General features: G+C 47.2%; 1 protein-coding gene across 2 annotated transcripts in view; it reads left to right on the top strand.

Annotated features, from left to right (window-relative positions):
- Nucleotides 1-17,020, top strand: part of LOC124046428 (ecto-NOX disulfide-thiol exchanger 1-like) — a 99,840-nt gene that overhangs the window by 54,350 nt on the left and 28,470 nt on the right. For both annotated transcript variants that reach the window (XM_046366784.1, XM_046366791.1), the window contains 5 exons: nt 3,288-3,468; nt 3,574-3,735; nt 10,770-10,928; nt 11,399-11,605; nt 12,905-13,138. In XM_046366784.1, coding sequence (XP_046222740.1) covers nt 3,459-3,468; nt 3,574-3,735; nt 10,770-10,928; nt 11,399-11,605; nt 12,905-13,138 — 772 coding nt within the window. In that variant the 5' untranslated portion in view covers nt 3,288-3,458. The remainder of the gene's footprint in view (nt 1-3,287; nt 3,469-3,573; nt 3,736-10,769; nt 10,929-11,398; nt 11,606-12,904; nt 13,139-17,020) is intronic.

Below are 17,020 nucleotides of genomic sequence, written 5' to 3'. Positions count from 1 at the left end.
GAGAGAAGGGAAGGAAGAAGAGAGAGGAGGGAAGGAAGAAGAGAGAGGAGGAAGATGAAAGATCGGAGGGAGAGGAGGCATCAGGGAATGAAGGAGAGTGTACAGAAGAAGAGGCATGTGGGATGGAGAGAGGAGGAAGAGGAGTGTACAGAGAAGGGGGGTTAGAGGTAGAGGACAGGAGGTTTGGCAGAGAGAGGGGGAAGGAGAGAGGAGGTTTGGCAGAGAGAGGTGGAAGGAGAGAGGGGGAAGAAGAGAGGAGGTTTGGCAGAGAGAGGGGGAAGGAGAGAGGTGGTTTGGCAGAGAGAGGGGGAATGAGAGAGGAGGTTTGGCAGAGAGAGGGGGAAGGAGAGAGGAGGTTTGGCAGAGAGAGCGGGAAGGAGAGAGGAGGTTTGGCAGAGAGAGGTGGAAGGAGAGAGGAGATTTGGCAGAGAGAGCGGGAAGGAGAGAGGAGGTTTGGCAGAGAGAGGGGGAATGAGAGAGGAGGTTTGGCAGAGAGGGGGAAGGAGAGAGGAGGTTTGGCAGAGAGAGCGGGAAGGAGAGAGGAGGTTTGGCAGAGAGAGGTGGAAGGAGAGAGGAGATTTGGCAGAGAGAGCGGGAAGGAGAGAGGAGGTTTGGCAGAGAGAGCGGGAAGGAGAGAGGAGGTTTGGCAGAGAGAGGGGAAAGGTGAGAGGAGGTTTAGCAGAGAGAGGTGGAAGGAGAGAGGAAGTTTGACAGAGAGAGGGGGAAGGAGAGAGGAGGTTTGGCAGAGAGAGGGGAAGGAGAGAGGAGGTTTGACAGGGAGAGGGGGAAGGAGAGAGGAGATTTGACAGAGAGAGTGGGAAGGAGAGAGGAGGTTTGGCAGAGAGAGGGGGAAGGAGAGAGGAGGTTTGGCAGAGAGAGGGGGAAGGAGAGAGGAGATTTGGCAGAGAGAGGTGGAAGGAGAGAGGAGATTTGACAGAGGTGGAAGGAGAGAGGAGATTTGACAGAGAGAGTGGGAAGGAGAGAGGAGGTTTGGCAGAGAGAGGGAGAAGGAGAGAGGAGGTTTGGTAGAGAGAGTGGGAGAGAGGGGGAAGGAAAGAGGAGATTTGACAGAGAGAGGGGGAAGGAGAGAGGGGGGATGATGCAGAGGGGTGAAGAGAAACAGCCTTGTCACTTGTCAGGAGGGTAAGATGTTCCATCAGGCTGCAGTGAAGAAGGTGGAGAGGAGAGAGAGAACAGGAGCAGAGGGAGGAGAGAGGGGGGGTGCATGTCTTTATGTTTGTGATGCTACATTACCTCACTACTCAGCACGCTGGCACCACCTGGAGAGATAGAGAGAAAGAGAAAGAATGAGAGGGAGGGAGAGAAGAAGAGCCGGAAGACAGACAGTGGAGGATAAAATCTAGCCTAGTGTTTGTCCCCCGTGTGATAGTAGAGTAGATGTTGTCTGCTGTGGCCCATTGGATACATGATTGTCTATGAATAGGAACAGTATATACAGTATAGCAGTTACTGTGTAAAGAGCTGTTCAGCGTAGTAGGCTCTGAACTGGGCTGATGCTGCTAAAATCCCAGAGTCACAACAATGACACAGGCCTCATATCTGACCAGGACTGGAGTTACAAGCTGTTATAAGCTGTTATGAGATATTATAAGAGAGCTGTGGAACTGTCCTCACAATGACTTGTTTTCACAATCCCAAAATGTATCCGCCTCCCTTATAGGCCTGATTGCAATTCTACTTCCACTGTGTGTGTCTGTGTGCCATTATGTGTTTGTAATGTGCTTGTGATGAGAACAGTGACATGTCCTATCAGCCTGAAAACACAGTAATGTGCTTGTGATGAGAACAGTGACATGTCCTATCAGCCTGAAAACACAGTAATGTGCTTGTGATGAGAACAGTGACATGTCCTATCAGCCTGAAAACACAGTAATGTGCCGACATACAACAGGTGACTCCAAAGACAACTGTTTGTCACCCTAGTGAGGGGAAAAGTTTCAGAAACGGGCCTCGCAGCCCAAAGCTATTTGAAGGAAGGCAACTGTTGTTATTGAAAAACTGTTCATATGATTGTGTTTTAATTACATCTGGATGGTGTAGCTGGGCTGACTTCATTTCCTGGTGTCAGAGTTGAATAATGATAATTACTGCGGGGTGGTCTGAGACGACGGAGGAGGCGTGACCGGAATACAGATCACACTGCAGCTAACTACGGCCCCCGAGGAACCACACAGAGAACAACAAGCTTTGTAACAGGAAATATGGAATAAGATCTCAACTGCTTTTTCACACCATGGACAGAATGCTATTCAGCCTTTCCTTGAAGAACTAGTGGTTAATTATGTTGATGGAATAGAATCCTCTATAGAGTCCTGTGTTCATTGACTTACTGTAGAGGGTCACATTCCTCAATTACCTCATTGTGTTAATCCGGGATCAATCAGAATTCTGGCACATTACACAGGGAAATGGGACTTTCCTACTCAAAACCATTGATTTTAAAGATGACAGTATGGCTGTGGCTGGGGCTGTTGGGAGTGTTATAGGGTCTGGGGGCGGTGTAATTAGGTGGGAGTGTTAAGGGTTAAAGGTCATCTCTGACACACCCCATAAGACATTTGACAGAAAGCAGGATAATGTGATGTCATGGCAACTGAGTGGCTGGTCAGCTGGGTCTCATTTGGAGGTGTGTGTGAGTGAGTGTTTCATGTTTCAAGTTTTAATGTCTCATGCACAAGTACAGTGAAATGCCTTTCTTGCAAAACTCAAAACCCAACAATGCAATAACAATGTATTGCTAGAACAATTAAGTAAGTAAGTAAGTAAGCATACAATATACAGGAAGTATTTAAAGGCAGTTCTAACACTATATTTACATTTTTTTAGGCAATTTTTTTATTTAACTAGGCAAGTCAGTTAAGAATAAAATCTTATTTTCAATGACGGCCTAGGAACAGTGGGTTAACTGCCTGTTCAGGGGCAGAACAACAGATTTGTACCTTGTCAGCTCAGGGTTTTGAACTTGCAACCTTCCGGTTACTAGTCCAATGCTTTAACCACTAGGCTACCCTGCCAGGATACTGGAGTGATGGAGGTAGATACATAAGGGAACTAGGCAACAGAATATATGATAAGGGAGGGAGAGCCGTGAAGACTTTCTGTAATGCTTAATGTGTGCGTGGTTGTCTCTGTATGGGCGGCAGTAGGACATCAGTAACAATGTCTTTCTGATTGCATTGTTCTAATGCTGTCTTAAGCTGCAACGGTTTGATTGAAAAACATTGATTTAAGCTGCTTGACTGAACTGCTCTCTTTTTCATCCCCAGGGTTTAGCAGAGGATAGATGGGATCCTATCTTTAACTGGGAGTCCTCCATCCAACTATACTTCTCCTTATCTCTCCGTCCTGTCCTGGTCTGGTGTGCAGCCTGAGGGAGCTGTGGTTCTGATCAGACCTCTGGGAGGTAGACCCAGAGAGAGGAGCACACAGGACCTGCTATGGCCAGCGGTACGTACTATAACACTAGCTACTACACCTTCACTAATATGTTAAATATATCTCTGGTCTTCTCCTTCCTCTTCCTAACCCTCCTGTTTCTCCTGTCCCCTGCAGCAGCAGACGGTGTAGGGAGCCTGAGGAGCCTGAGGAGCCTGGGGCCGGAGCAGCACCTCAGTGTCCATGACCATGTGGTGAACGACCACGGAGCCTGGGCCACCGCCATGAACAACCTGGGTATCGTACCCATGGGCCTCGGCAGGCAGCAGCTGGTCTCAGGTAGGGCATTGGCAGGCCTCCATCTCACCCCTTCTCATCGTCCTCACTCTCCTCCCTTATCCTCCTCTCCTCTGCTAACAAACTCTTCATTCTAATTTCTCAGTATTGTCAAGGGCATAAGAAAGGAAAGAGTCCCCATGGACTGTGTACTGAAACTTTTGAGAAGATGGTAAAGGCATCCGGTGAACTGGGCACTTCCATCCAGAGCCTCCATGGTGGCATCTTACTACTTTATCACCTCCACAGCTCCACCTACTCAGGGCAGGACAGTCAATGATTACTCGAGAACTAGATAGATACCTTAGCCTATACCCCTGTGGCAGGATATCCAGAATGCAGCATGCTCTGCCAAACCAGCGCTGCTAATTGTTGTGTCCCCCATCAGCAGCTAGATAAGACAGTATTAACTACACGTTGTTCAGTCTGTGCAGAGAGATACAATACAAAATAACATCTCTCTGGTCTCTTTTCTAATGGCCTGACTACATGTGTCTGTCTCTCTGCTGATGCTAATGGTGTGTGATAGAGTGTGTGTGTGTGTGCATCCTATTGTAATTACCATTTTGACAGCGTAGACAGCGAGGATAGAGAGAAATACATCCGATAAAAATTAATGAGCAGATTTCGGTCATAGTCTTGAGAGGTCTGAGAAATCCGTCATGACTGAGCTTCAGGATGATTAGCTGAGCTTCAGGATGATTAGCTGAGCTTCAGGATGATTAGCTGAGCTTCAGGATGATTAGCTGAGCTTCAGGATGAGTGGCTGAGCTTCAGGATGATTCGCTGAGCTTCAGGATCATTCGCTGAGCTTCAGGATGATTCGCTGAGCTTCAGGATGATTAGCTGAGCTTCTCGCGAGGTGACTGCACGCACGCACACACACACACACACACACACACACACACACACACACACACACACACACACACACACACACACACACACACACACACACACACACACACACACACACACACACACACACACACACACACACACACACACACACACACTTCCACAAAGTGGGCCGCAACGGGGTATGTCGAGTTCCTGCACCTAATGGTGCTACGATGCTCCGAGATACGTACTTCTAATTCATGCTTTGTTTTACCCACATAATTTTTACCATTTTTAACAAGTTATAAGATAAATAACTGTCTTAGTAGAGCACATTATCACACCTTTTATTGGGATCTGTTTCCCTGTTTGTGGGTGTTTGAAGGATCTACATTTATAAGTGCCATTGCATTGAGCACAGCCATTACACTTGTAGTTTCCATCCAGTAGGGGCGCAAATAGACGTTGTTCAGGAATATCTTGGGGTGGTAAATCAGAGTGTACCAATTGGTCTCGGAGATTTCTGCCCCGTGAGAATACGACCAAGGGAAGGTCCGAAAACACATTACTGAGACTATCATCGGATTTTAGAATGTCCCAATGTTTGTGAACGATTCCCTTAATTTGTTCAGAACACTTTGAATAGCGGGTAGTTAAAACACAAGAATGCTTATTTTGTACACATGTACAACCCCAGACACACACAGGTACACATGTACAACCCCAGACACACACAGGTACACATGTACAACCCCAGACACACACAGGTACACATGTACAACCCCAGACACACACAGGTACACATGTACAACCCCAGACACACACAGGTACACATGTACAACCCCCCACACACACAGGTACACATGTACAACCCCAGACACACACAGGTACACATGTACAACCCCAGACACACAGGTACACATGTACAACCCCAGACACACACAGGTACACATGTACAACCCCAGACACACACAGGTACACATGTACAACCCCCCACACACACAGGTACACATGTACAACCCCAGACACACACAGGTACACATGTACAACCCCAGACACACACAGGTACACATGTACAACCCCAGACACACACAGGTACACATGTACAACCCCAGACACACACAGGTACACATGTACAACCCCAGACACACACAGGTACACATGTACAACCCCAGACACACACAGGTACACATGTACAACCCCCCACACACACAGGTACACATGTACAACCCCAGACACACACAGGTACACATGTACAACCCCAGACACACACAGGTACACATGTACAACCCCCTCACCCCACATGTACAACCCCAGACACACACAGGTACACATGTACAACCCCAGACACACACAGGTACACATGTACAACCCCAGACACACACAGGTACACATGTACAACCCCAGACACCCAGGTACACAGACACACACAGGTACACATGTACAACCCCAGACACATACAGGTACACATGTACAACCCCCCCCACACACACAGGTACACATGTACAACCCCAGACACACAGGTACACATGTACAACCCCCCACACACACAGGTACACATGTACAACCCCAGACACACAGGTACACATGTACAACCCCAGACACACACAGATACACATGTACAACCCCAGACACACACACTGTGAGAACTAGCCGAGTGAGGTTCTTCCAGACCAATAAGACTGTTACAACAGTTAAGGAGGGCTGGGGCCGGAAAACAGGGCTGGAAAACAGGGCCGGAAAACAGGGCCGGAAAACAGGGCCGGAAAACAGGGCCGGAAAACAGGGCCGGAAAACAGGGCTGGAAAACAGGGCTGGAAAACAGGGCTGGAAAACAGGGCTGGAAAACACTCAGCTTTAAAATGTCCCCAACATCTGGTTGTAATAAATATGTATGTTTTGTTCTCAGTCCTCTCTAATGTCTAAAACAAAAGGAACCTCTCTTATATTATATGGATCATATGTTATACTATACATGTTGAGTACCTACAGTTTGGGCCTCTGTCATGATCCCCAGTGAGTCTGTGGTTGAAATGTAACCACACTGATCTCACTGCAACTATGTTTTCACTGATGGATTTATGTTAAAAACGCTAAGCTCCTTCAAATGTTCAGGCACTCTACCATTTTATCTGGACTTCAACTAGTTTCATGAAATCCATTAGCAAAGTGTTTTTCTCTAAGGATTTGGATAGTTCCACTGTGTAAACATCCCTATATGTTGCAGCCCTCTTAGATGTCATTGTGGGAGCTGCATTGTGATGTTCATTAGAAGAGCACGGAAGGAGATTTGGAGGCTGAGTTTGTGTAAGCCCTGAATAACTGAATACATGGATTTAACTCAGGAAAGCTGAGAGTTGTATGGAGAAAATCTATTGTAATATGAAGCCGTATATATAAGACTATTATTTCACTCGGGGGGGGGGGGTCACTGCATTAAGTGTGATAGGTTATGTATTTCTTGAGGAGAACACAGATCTGTACGTGACTGGAAAGTCAAGGCACAGTTTGACTGGTTGATTTGATTGGTTTCACCTATCCAACCCTCTCAGAGATGGGATTCATTCGGGAAAGGATGGAAGGAAGGAAGGAAGGAAGGAAGGAAGGAAGGAAGGAAGGAAGGAAGGAAGGAGAGCAGCCCATCGTCACTGTAGTTCCATCGGGTCAGTACTGTACAGTCCTTCTCCTCCTTAATGAGCTGAGAGACAGCAGGGACGACTGGACAGCTGGACTGGATCCTCCTTCCCCAGCGCTAAGGAAAAGACGGATTAAGACTAATATCCTCCTGGAGTACAAACCTCAGGTCCAAGAGAGGGAGAGAACTGAAATGAGAGAGAGGGAATGAGAGACTGGGGGACAGCTCAGAGACCAGAGGAGAGAGAGGGAATGAGAGACTGGGGGACAGCTCAGAGACCAGAGGAGAGAGAGGGAATGAGAGACTGGGGGACAGCTCAGAGACCAGAGGAGAGAGAGGGAATGAGAGACTGGGGGACAGCTCAGAGACCAGAGGAGAGAGAGCGAAGGGAAGAGAAGAGGAGGAGAAACATAATGGGGGTTATGGAGTGTGTGTGATGGATGACGTCTCACCTTCACAGTAATTACGAGCAGCTGTTTCCTGAGGGGAGATCCAGAGCCCAGCAAACTCAGCATCCAGCCATACACACAAACCTGCTGAGTAGAGGGAGAGAACAGAGGGAGGGAGGAGAGGAAATGAAAGAGAGAGAGAGAAATGAAACAATGACAAATAAACAAAGTGTGAACTCTCTTACCCTGGCAGACGTAACAGAGTAGGGCCCGGGCCAATGAGAAAAAACTAGAAACCGCCTCAAATTATTTTCACCAGGAGGGTAATAGAAAAGTGCAGATCAAAGAGAGAGGAAAAGAGAAACAGCTTTAGTGGATGATGTCATTTACCTGTTCAGATCATCACAGATGAACGTGGGGAGAGGAGAATGTCATTTACCTGTTCAGATCATCACAGATGAACGTGGGGAACGCAGATGAACGTGGGGAGAGGAGAATGTCTGTTCAGATCATCACAGATGAATGTGAGGAGAGGAGAATGTCATTTACCTGTTCAGATCATCACAGATGAACGTGGGGAGAGGAGAATGTCATTTACCTGTTCAGATCATCACAGATGAACGTGGGGAGAGGAGAATGTCATTTACCTGTTCAGATCATCACAGATGAACGTGGGGAGAGGAGAATGTCATTTACCTGTTCAGATCATCACAGATGAACGTGGGGAGAGGAGAATGTCATTTACCTGTTCAGATCATCACAGATGAACGTGGGGAACGCAGATGAACGTGGGGAGAGGAGAATGTCTGTTCAGATCATCACAGATGAATGTGAGGAGAGGAGAATGTCATTTACCTGTTCAGATCATCACAGATGAACGTGGGGAGAGGAGAATGTCATTTACCTGTTCAGATCATCATAGATGAATGTGGGGAGAGGAGAATGTCATTTACCTGTTCAGATCATCACAGATGAATGTGGGGAGAGGAGAATGTCATTTACCTGTTCAGATCATCACAGATGAATGTGGGGAGAGGAGAATGTCATTTACCTGTTCAGATCATCACAGATGAACGTGGGGAGAGGAGAATGTCATTTACCTGTTCAGATCATCACAGATGAATGTGGGGAGAGGAGAATGTCATTTACCTGTTCAGATCATCACAGATGAATGTGGGGAGAGGAGAATGTCATTTACCTGTTCAGATCATCACAGATGAACGTGGGGAGAGGAGAATGTCATTTACCTGTTCAGATCATCACAGATGAACGTGGGGAGAGGAGAATGTCATTTACCTGTTCAGATCATCACAGATGAATGTGGGGAGAGGAGAATGTTCAGATCACCACAGCGAACATTTAAATGAGTTTTCCACAGATCCACACAATCTCAGATTACTCCTGATCGTGACTCAGGAGATTTATCTGAGATAATCTTCCAGATATATTTCCTCTTTCTCTTCTCTCTACAACCTCAAGGATTTGCAGCTCCTCTTAAAAACTCCTCTTTAATAAAACACACTTGGCTTCGCAACGCCAGACACTTCCTCTTCGAGGCTTCGCCAGACACTTCCTCTTCGAGGCTTTGCCAGACACTTCCTCTTCAAGGCTTCGCCAGACACTTCCTCTCCGAGGCGTCGCCAGACACTTCCTCTTCGAGGCTTCGCCAGACACTTCCTCTTCGAAGCTTCGCCAGACACTTCCTCTTCGAGGCTTGGCCAGACACTTCCTCTTCGAGGCTTCGCCAGACACTTCCTCTCCGAGGCGTCGTCAGACACTTCCTCTTCGAGGCTTCGCCAGACACTTCCTCTTCGAGGCTTCGCCAGACACAGCCAGTGGAAGTGATTCTTTGCTTTGCAGCCTCTTAGGATAGTAAATACTGCAGTGTATGGACTCATATTGAGCACTGGAATCTTTCTGACAGCATCAAATAGAATCATTCTCCCTCCTACACACATACTCTTCACACTCACCTTTGCTGACAAACTCAAATCTGCAGTGAGGACTTGATTGATGATTTCATAAATATGAAGTTGCAGTTCTACATTCTTACATTTTATATCTGTATCCATGACTATCTGTATCCTCACAATAGCGACGGGCTTGTGTGACAGCTGCAGTCAGATTGGTTTCTACTCTAAGGTAGATCAGTGTCTGTTCTCTCTCTCTCAGACCCTGTGTGACTGTACAGGGCCTGAGTTGAGCAGCACTGGAAATGTCTGTCTTGTTCATTCTCCCAGTCGTGTTGTGTTCTGAAGATATTAATAAGTGTCTCTCTCTCTCTGTTTCCTCCATACAGTACCTGTAACCAAGCCTTTAATGAGAGCCCAGAGCTGGGTCTCATTGCTCCTCTCCTCCAGACAAACTCTTTTTCTCCTCCCTCTACCCTCCAGATTCTCTCTGTATCCAGGGTTTTGATCCAGGGCTGGGTCTCATTGCTCCTCTTCTCCCCCTCCTCTCCTCTCCTCCAGATTCTCTCTGTATCCAGGGTTTTGATCCAGGGCTGGGTCTCATTGCTCCTCTTCTCCCCCTCCTCTCCTCTCCTCCAGATTCTCTCTGCATCCAGGGTTTTGATCCAGGGCTGGGTCTCATTGCTCCTCTTCTCCCCCTCCTCTCCTCTCCTCCAGATTCTCTCTGTATCCAGGGTTTTGATCCAGGGCTGGGTCTCATTGCTCCTCTTCTCTCCCTCCTCTCCTCTCCTCCAGATTCTCTCTGTATCCAGGGTTTTGATCCAGGGCTGGGTCTCATTGCTCCTCTTCTCTCCCTCCTCTCCTCTCCTCCAGATTCTCTCTGTATCCAGGGTTTTGATCCAGGGCTGGGTCTCATTGCTCCTCTTCTCTCACTCCTCTCCTCTCCTCTAGATTCTCTCTGTATCCAGGGTTTTGATCCAGGGCTGGGTCTCATTGCTCCTCTTCTCTCCCTCCTCTCCTCTCCTCCAGATTCTCTCTGTATCCAGGGTTTTGATCCAGGGCTGGGTCTCATTGCTCCTCTTCTCTCCCTCCTCTCCTCTCCTCCAGATTCTCTCTGTATCCAGGGTTTTGATCCAGGGCTGGGTCTCATTGCTCCTCTTCTCTCCCTCCTCTCCTCTCCTCTAGATTCTCTCTGTATCCAGGGTTTTGATCCAGGGCTGGGTCTCATTGCTCCTCTTCTCTCCCTCCTCTCCTCTCCTCCAGATTCTCTCTGTATCCAGGGTTTTGATCCAGGGCTGGGTCTCCTAGCTCCTATCAACCCCATGATGGCAGGTATCAGCCTGGTCCCTCCTCCCCCTGGTCCCCCCATCATCAAGGAGATCATCCACTGCCAGAGCTGCACCCTGTTCCCCCAGAACCCCAGTAAGACTCACACACGCACACGCACTAACACACACACACCGTCTTGTACAACTAACCATGTGGGGACACACAATTCATTCCCATTCAAAATCCTAACCCCTAAACCTAACCTGTACCCCAACCCTAGCTACTAACCCTAGCTCCTAACCCTAAACCTAATTCTAACCCTAACACTAAACCCCTAGAAATAGCATTTGAACTTGTGGGGACTAAGAAAAGTGTCCCGTTGGTCAAATAGTTGTTTGTTTACTATTCTTGTAGGGTTAAACACAAGTATAGTTAAACACGTCCACCCATGCTGCACACACACAGACACACACACAGACACACACACACACACAGACACAGACACACACACACACTTGCATGCTTTTCCTTCCTTTCGGTATCAATGAATAGAAATACGTTGATACATGGACTATGGTCAAGAGTTGTCATCAGATATGACCTGAGCATGCATGATGTTCCAGACCTGCCTCCTCCGTCAACACGGGAGCGTCCCCCAGGGTGCAAGACAGTGTTTGTGGGGGGTCTGCCGGAGAATGCCAGCGAGGAGATCATCAGGGAGGTGTTTGATCCGTGTGGTGACATCATCGCCATCAGGAAGAGCAAGAAGAACTTCTGTCACATCCGCTTCAGTGAGGAGTTCATGGTGGACAAGTCCCTCTACCTCTCTGGTCAGTACTACTGTATTATACTATACTGTACTATATGACACTATACTATACTGTACTATACTACACTACACTATACTATACTATACTATACAATACAATACAATACTATACACATAATATACTATACTATACTGTCCTATACTGTACTATACGGCACTATACTATACTGTACTATACTACACTACACTACACTACACTACACTACACTACACTACACTACACTACACTACACTACACTACACTATACTATACTATACTATACTATAATATACCATACTATACTATACAATACAATACTATACACATACTATACTATACTGTCCTATACTGTACTATACTATACAATACTATACTATACAAATACAATACTATACACATAATATACTATACTGTACTATACTGTACTATACTATACAAATACAATACTATACACATAATATACTATACTATACTGTCCTATACTGTACTATACTATACAATACTATACTATACAAATACAATACGATATACATAATGTACTATACTGTCATATACTGTACTGTAGTATACTATACTATACTATACAAATACAATACTATACACATAATATACTATACTATACTATACAATACTATACTATACAAATACAATACTATACACATAATAAACTATACTATGCCAATGCTATACTATACACGCAACACACAAATGAGATGCTCTACCTCTCTGGTCAGTACTATACTATACTATACTATACAAATACAATACTATACACATAATATACTATACTATACTATGCCAATGCTATACTATACACACAACACACAAATTAGATGCTCTACCTCTCTGGTCAGTGGTCAGCATAACTATGTATTTGCAGCAGTTTTAAAGTATTCCTTTTGAGTAGAATATGTATTAACAACACTAACACTGTAGAGGAGTAAAAACAGGGACCTTGTGTCCTGAAGCTCAACACTTAAAGCCGTTACACCAAGACAGGAGCAGAAATAGACTGTAGCTGTGCAGGCTGGAGATGTGCCTATTGATGAGGAGGACTACATGAATAGTTTTGCATTATGAAGAGTTGAAAATGTAGAGTTCGTCCTTTCGATTTGCTAATGATCTTTCTGGTTGTACATGGGGTAGAGAATGTAAGCATTTGTAATACTATATACTTTGAGTGTATCTGACTGTGGGAGTATGAGTTTACATGACTGTATACATCATTTGTCCACAGTATGTTTGTCTGTGTTCCTGTGTTGAATGTTTCTGTATGGTTGTGTTTAGTTTACCCAACCTCTAAATGCCCTGTTTCCCCAGGCTACCGGATGCGTATCGGCTCCAGTACAGATAAGAAGGACTCAGGGAGGATGCACGTGGACTTTGCTCAGGCCAGAGACGACCTGTATGAGTGGGAATGTCAACAGAGGCTGCTGGCCAGGGAGGAACGACACCGACGCAAGATCCACGAAGACTTCTTCCGACCACCCTCGCCACCTCCCATCATGCACTTCTCAGACCACGAGGCAGGACTGCTTGCGGAGAGATTGAAAGGTGAGAGGACAAATAAGGACGGTCACTCTGAGCCCAGATACGGCGGTGGTGTTTGGTTGGTTGTTTGGTTTTCATGATAAAGTACTGATGAAGTACTGATGTTGTCTGGATGTTCTGTTCCTCTTATAGCCACCCATCCCACAGCTGACGCTCAGTGTGTGTGCTGCAGATGGACCATGGTGGTGTGTAAATGTGTGTCATCTGTAAACTGGTCCAAGCTGCACACTGTATTACATACTCAGACATGCTTCATTTATTCCTGGTCCTTATTCACAGTATGGAAACAATCAAACATACATTCTCATGATCGATATCTTAGTGTAGTACAGACAGAGCAATGGAACATGATGTTATGGTGATTTGATATTGGAAAAAAAATCTGACACGATCATGTTATGTTACAAAAATACCGTTTTCGTTTCTAATTTCTTCTCTCATCTAAATGAGTTATTGATCTCACTCTGTCTGCTAGAGCTCTCTCAGACACACTACCCATTCTCTCTCTGCATGAGAAATACTGTCATGGCTTCCCTTCCCTTCATCATCCATCTACTGTGTTACATTAACCATCATAGCAGCATGTGAACATTCCTGGACAGAGAGCTGTGTTATCATCTGTTCTTTACCGAACAGAGAGACGTAAATAACTAGAGGCAGGTCTCTTCCCTCTTTCCTAGGCTTCCTCATGTTGGGGGGGAGACACAGAGAGACGTAAATAACTAGAGGCAGGTCTCTTCCCTCTTTCCTAGGCTTCCTCATGTTGGGGGGGGAGACACAGAGAGACACAGAGACACAGAGACAGAGAGATGAACCTGGAGAAGAGTCCCCTAAGCAAGCTGGTCCTGGGGCTCTGTTCACAAACACAAACAGACCCCACCGTTGCCCCAGGACAGCAACACAATTAGACCCAGCCATCGTCTTCTGCTGGTGGGAAATGTGTGTTGCTGGGGGTTCATTTCTTTTCCCTTTCTGTGCTTTCCTGCTAATATACCCCCTCTCTCCTTCTCTGTAACGATGTTCGTCTGTTGTAAGAAGAGAGTCAGACCGAAATGCAGCGTGTAGGTTACTCATGACTTTAATGAAATATATTGCGGTACATTAAATAACTGAATAAATACAAAAACAACAAACGGAACGTGAAACCTATTACAGCCTATCTGGTGAACACTACACAGAGACAGGAACAAACACCCACAAAATACAACGCGAACTCAGGCTACCTAAATACGGTTCCCAATCCGAGACAACGAGAATCACCTGACTCCAATTGAGAATCGCCTCAGGCAGCCAAGCCTAACTAGACACACCCCTAATCATACACAATCCCAATTAATACAAACCCCAATACGAAACACAACATATAAACCCATGTCACACCCTGGCCTACCCAAACATATACCAAAAACACAAAATACAATGACCAAGGCGTGACAGAACCCCCCCCCTAAGGTGCGGACTCCCGGACGCACCCCAAGAGCATAGGGAGGGTCCGGGTGGGCGTCTGTCCATGGTGGCGGTTCTGGCTCGGGACGTGGACCCCACTCCATAAATGTCCTAGTTCCTCCCCTTCGCGTCCTGGGATCATCCACCTTCTCCGCTGACCATGGCCTAATAGTCCTCACCCAGATCCCCACATAACTGAGGGGCAGCTCGGGACAGAGGGGCAGCTCGGGACAGAGGGGCATCTCGGGACAGAGGGGCATCTCAGGACAGAGGGGCATCTCAGGACAGATGGGCATCTCAGGACAGAGGGGCAGCCCGGGACAGGGTGGCAGCCCGGCACTGAGGGGCAGCCCGGGACAGAGGGGCAGCTCGGGACAGAGGGGCATCTCAGGACAGAGGGGCATCTCAGGACAGAGGGGCATCTCAGGACAGAGGGGCAGCCTGGGACAGAGGGGCAACCCGGGACTGAGGGGCAGCTTGGGACAGAAGCAGCCTGGTACTGAGGGGAAGCCCGGTACTGAGGGGAAACCCGGTACTGAGGGGAAGCCCGGTACTGAGGGGAAGCCCAGTACTGAGAGGGAGCCCAGTACTGAGAGGAAGCTCAGTACTGAGAGGAAGCTCAGGCAGGTAGTAGGCTCCGGTAAATCCTGGCAGGCTGGTGGAACTGGATGATTCAGGTTGTCTGGCCGATCTAGAAGATCTTGGCAGACTGGCACTTCTGGCGGATCCAGGCAGACTGGCGACGCTGGACCGCTGGCTGCGCTAAACAGGCGGGAGACTCCGGCAGCGCAGGAGGGGAGAAAAGCGCTGGCTGCGCTGAACAGGCGAGGCGCACTGGAGGCCTGGTGCGTGGTGCTGGAACTGGTGGTACTGGATCGAGGACACGCACAGGAAGCCTGGTGCGGGGAGCTGCTACCGGAGGACTGGTGTGTAGAGGTGGCTCTGGATAGACCGGACCGTGCAGGCGCACTGGAGCTCTTGAGCACCGAGCCTGCCCAAGCTTACCTGGCTCGATGCCCACTCTAGCCCGGCCAATAGGAAGGGCTGGTATGTGCCGCACCTGGCTCTGCACCCGCACTGGAAACACTGTGCGCTCCATAGCACCTCCACCTGCCCGGTCTCTCTAGCCCAACGGTGAGCACAGGGAGTTTGCGCAGGTCTCCTACCTGGCATAACTATTCTCCCTTCTAGCCCCCACCCAATAATTTTTTTGGGCTGTTTTTCCGGTTTCCAACCGTGTCGCCGTGCTGCCTCCTCATACCTGCGCCTCTCCGCTTTATCGCGTCTATTTCATCCTTGGGACGGCGATATTCTCCCGGCTGCGCCCAGGGTGCTTTACCGTCTAATATCATCTCCCAAGACCAGAAGTCCTCATATTGCTGCTCCTCACAATTAACAGGGAGAGTAGGCTCAGGTCTGACTCCTGACTCAGCCACTCTCTCTCTGCGCTCTCCCCCGTTACTTTCGGTTTTCGCTCTGCGTCGCCGTGTTTTCCTCTTAGACTCCATTAGCCTGTAGCCCTCTTCGCACTGCTGAAGCGAATCCCAGGCGGGCTCCTGCACTCGCTCTGGGTCGGCCGCCCACCTGTCGATTTCTTCCCACGTCGTATAATCCATGCTTCTGCTGTCCATAACGTCCTCCTTTAGCTCCTGCCAGTTTACACACTGCTCGGTCTGTGAGTGGTGGGTGTTTCTGTAACGGCGTTCGTCTGTTGTAAGAAGAGAGTCAGACCGAAATGCAGCGTGTAGGTTACTCATGACTTTAATGAAATATATCGCGGTACATGAAATAACTGAATAAATACAAAAACAACAAACGGAACGTGAAACCTATTACAGCCTATCTGGTGAACACTACACAGAGACAGGAACAAACACCCACAAAATACAACGCGAACTCAGGCTACCTAAATACGGTTCCCAATCCGAGACAACGAGAATCACCTGACTCCAATTGAGAATCGCCTCAGGCAGCCAAGCCTAACTAGACACACCCCTAATCATACACAATCCCAATTAATACAAACCCCAATACGAAACACAACATATAAACCCATGTCACACCCTGGCCTACCCAAACATATACCAAAAACACAAAATACAATGACCAAGGCGTGACATTCTCTCTCTCATTTCAATTCAAGGAGTTTATTGGCATGGGAAACATATGTTTACATTGCCAGAGCAAGTGAGGTAGATAATATACAAAAGTGAAATAAACAATGAAAATGAACAGTACACATTACATTCACATAAGTTCCAAAAGAATAACGACTTTACAAATGTCATATTATGTATATATACAATGTTGTAACGATGTGCAAATGGCAAAGAACAAAAGGGAAAATAAATAAGCATAAATATGGGTTGTATTTACAATGGTGTTTGTTCTTCACTGGTTGCCCTTTTCTTGTGGCAACAGGTCACAGATCTTGCTGCT

This window comes from Oncorhynchus gorbuscha, linkage group LG01 (genome assembly GCF_021184085.1).
Source record: "Oncorhynchus gorbuscha isolate QuinsamMale2020 ecotype Even-year linkage group LG01, OgorEven_v1.0, whole genome shotgun sequence".
NCBI classification, from domain to species: domain Eukaryota; kingdom Metazoa; phylum Chordata; class Actinopteri; order Salmoniformes; family Salmonidae; genus Oncorhynchus; species Oncorhynchus gorbuscha.
Note: the sequence above shows the minus strand (reverse complement) of the source record. Positions and strands in the feature narration are given on the sequence as shown.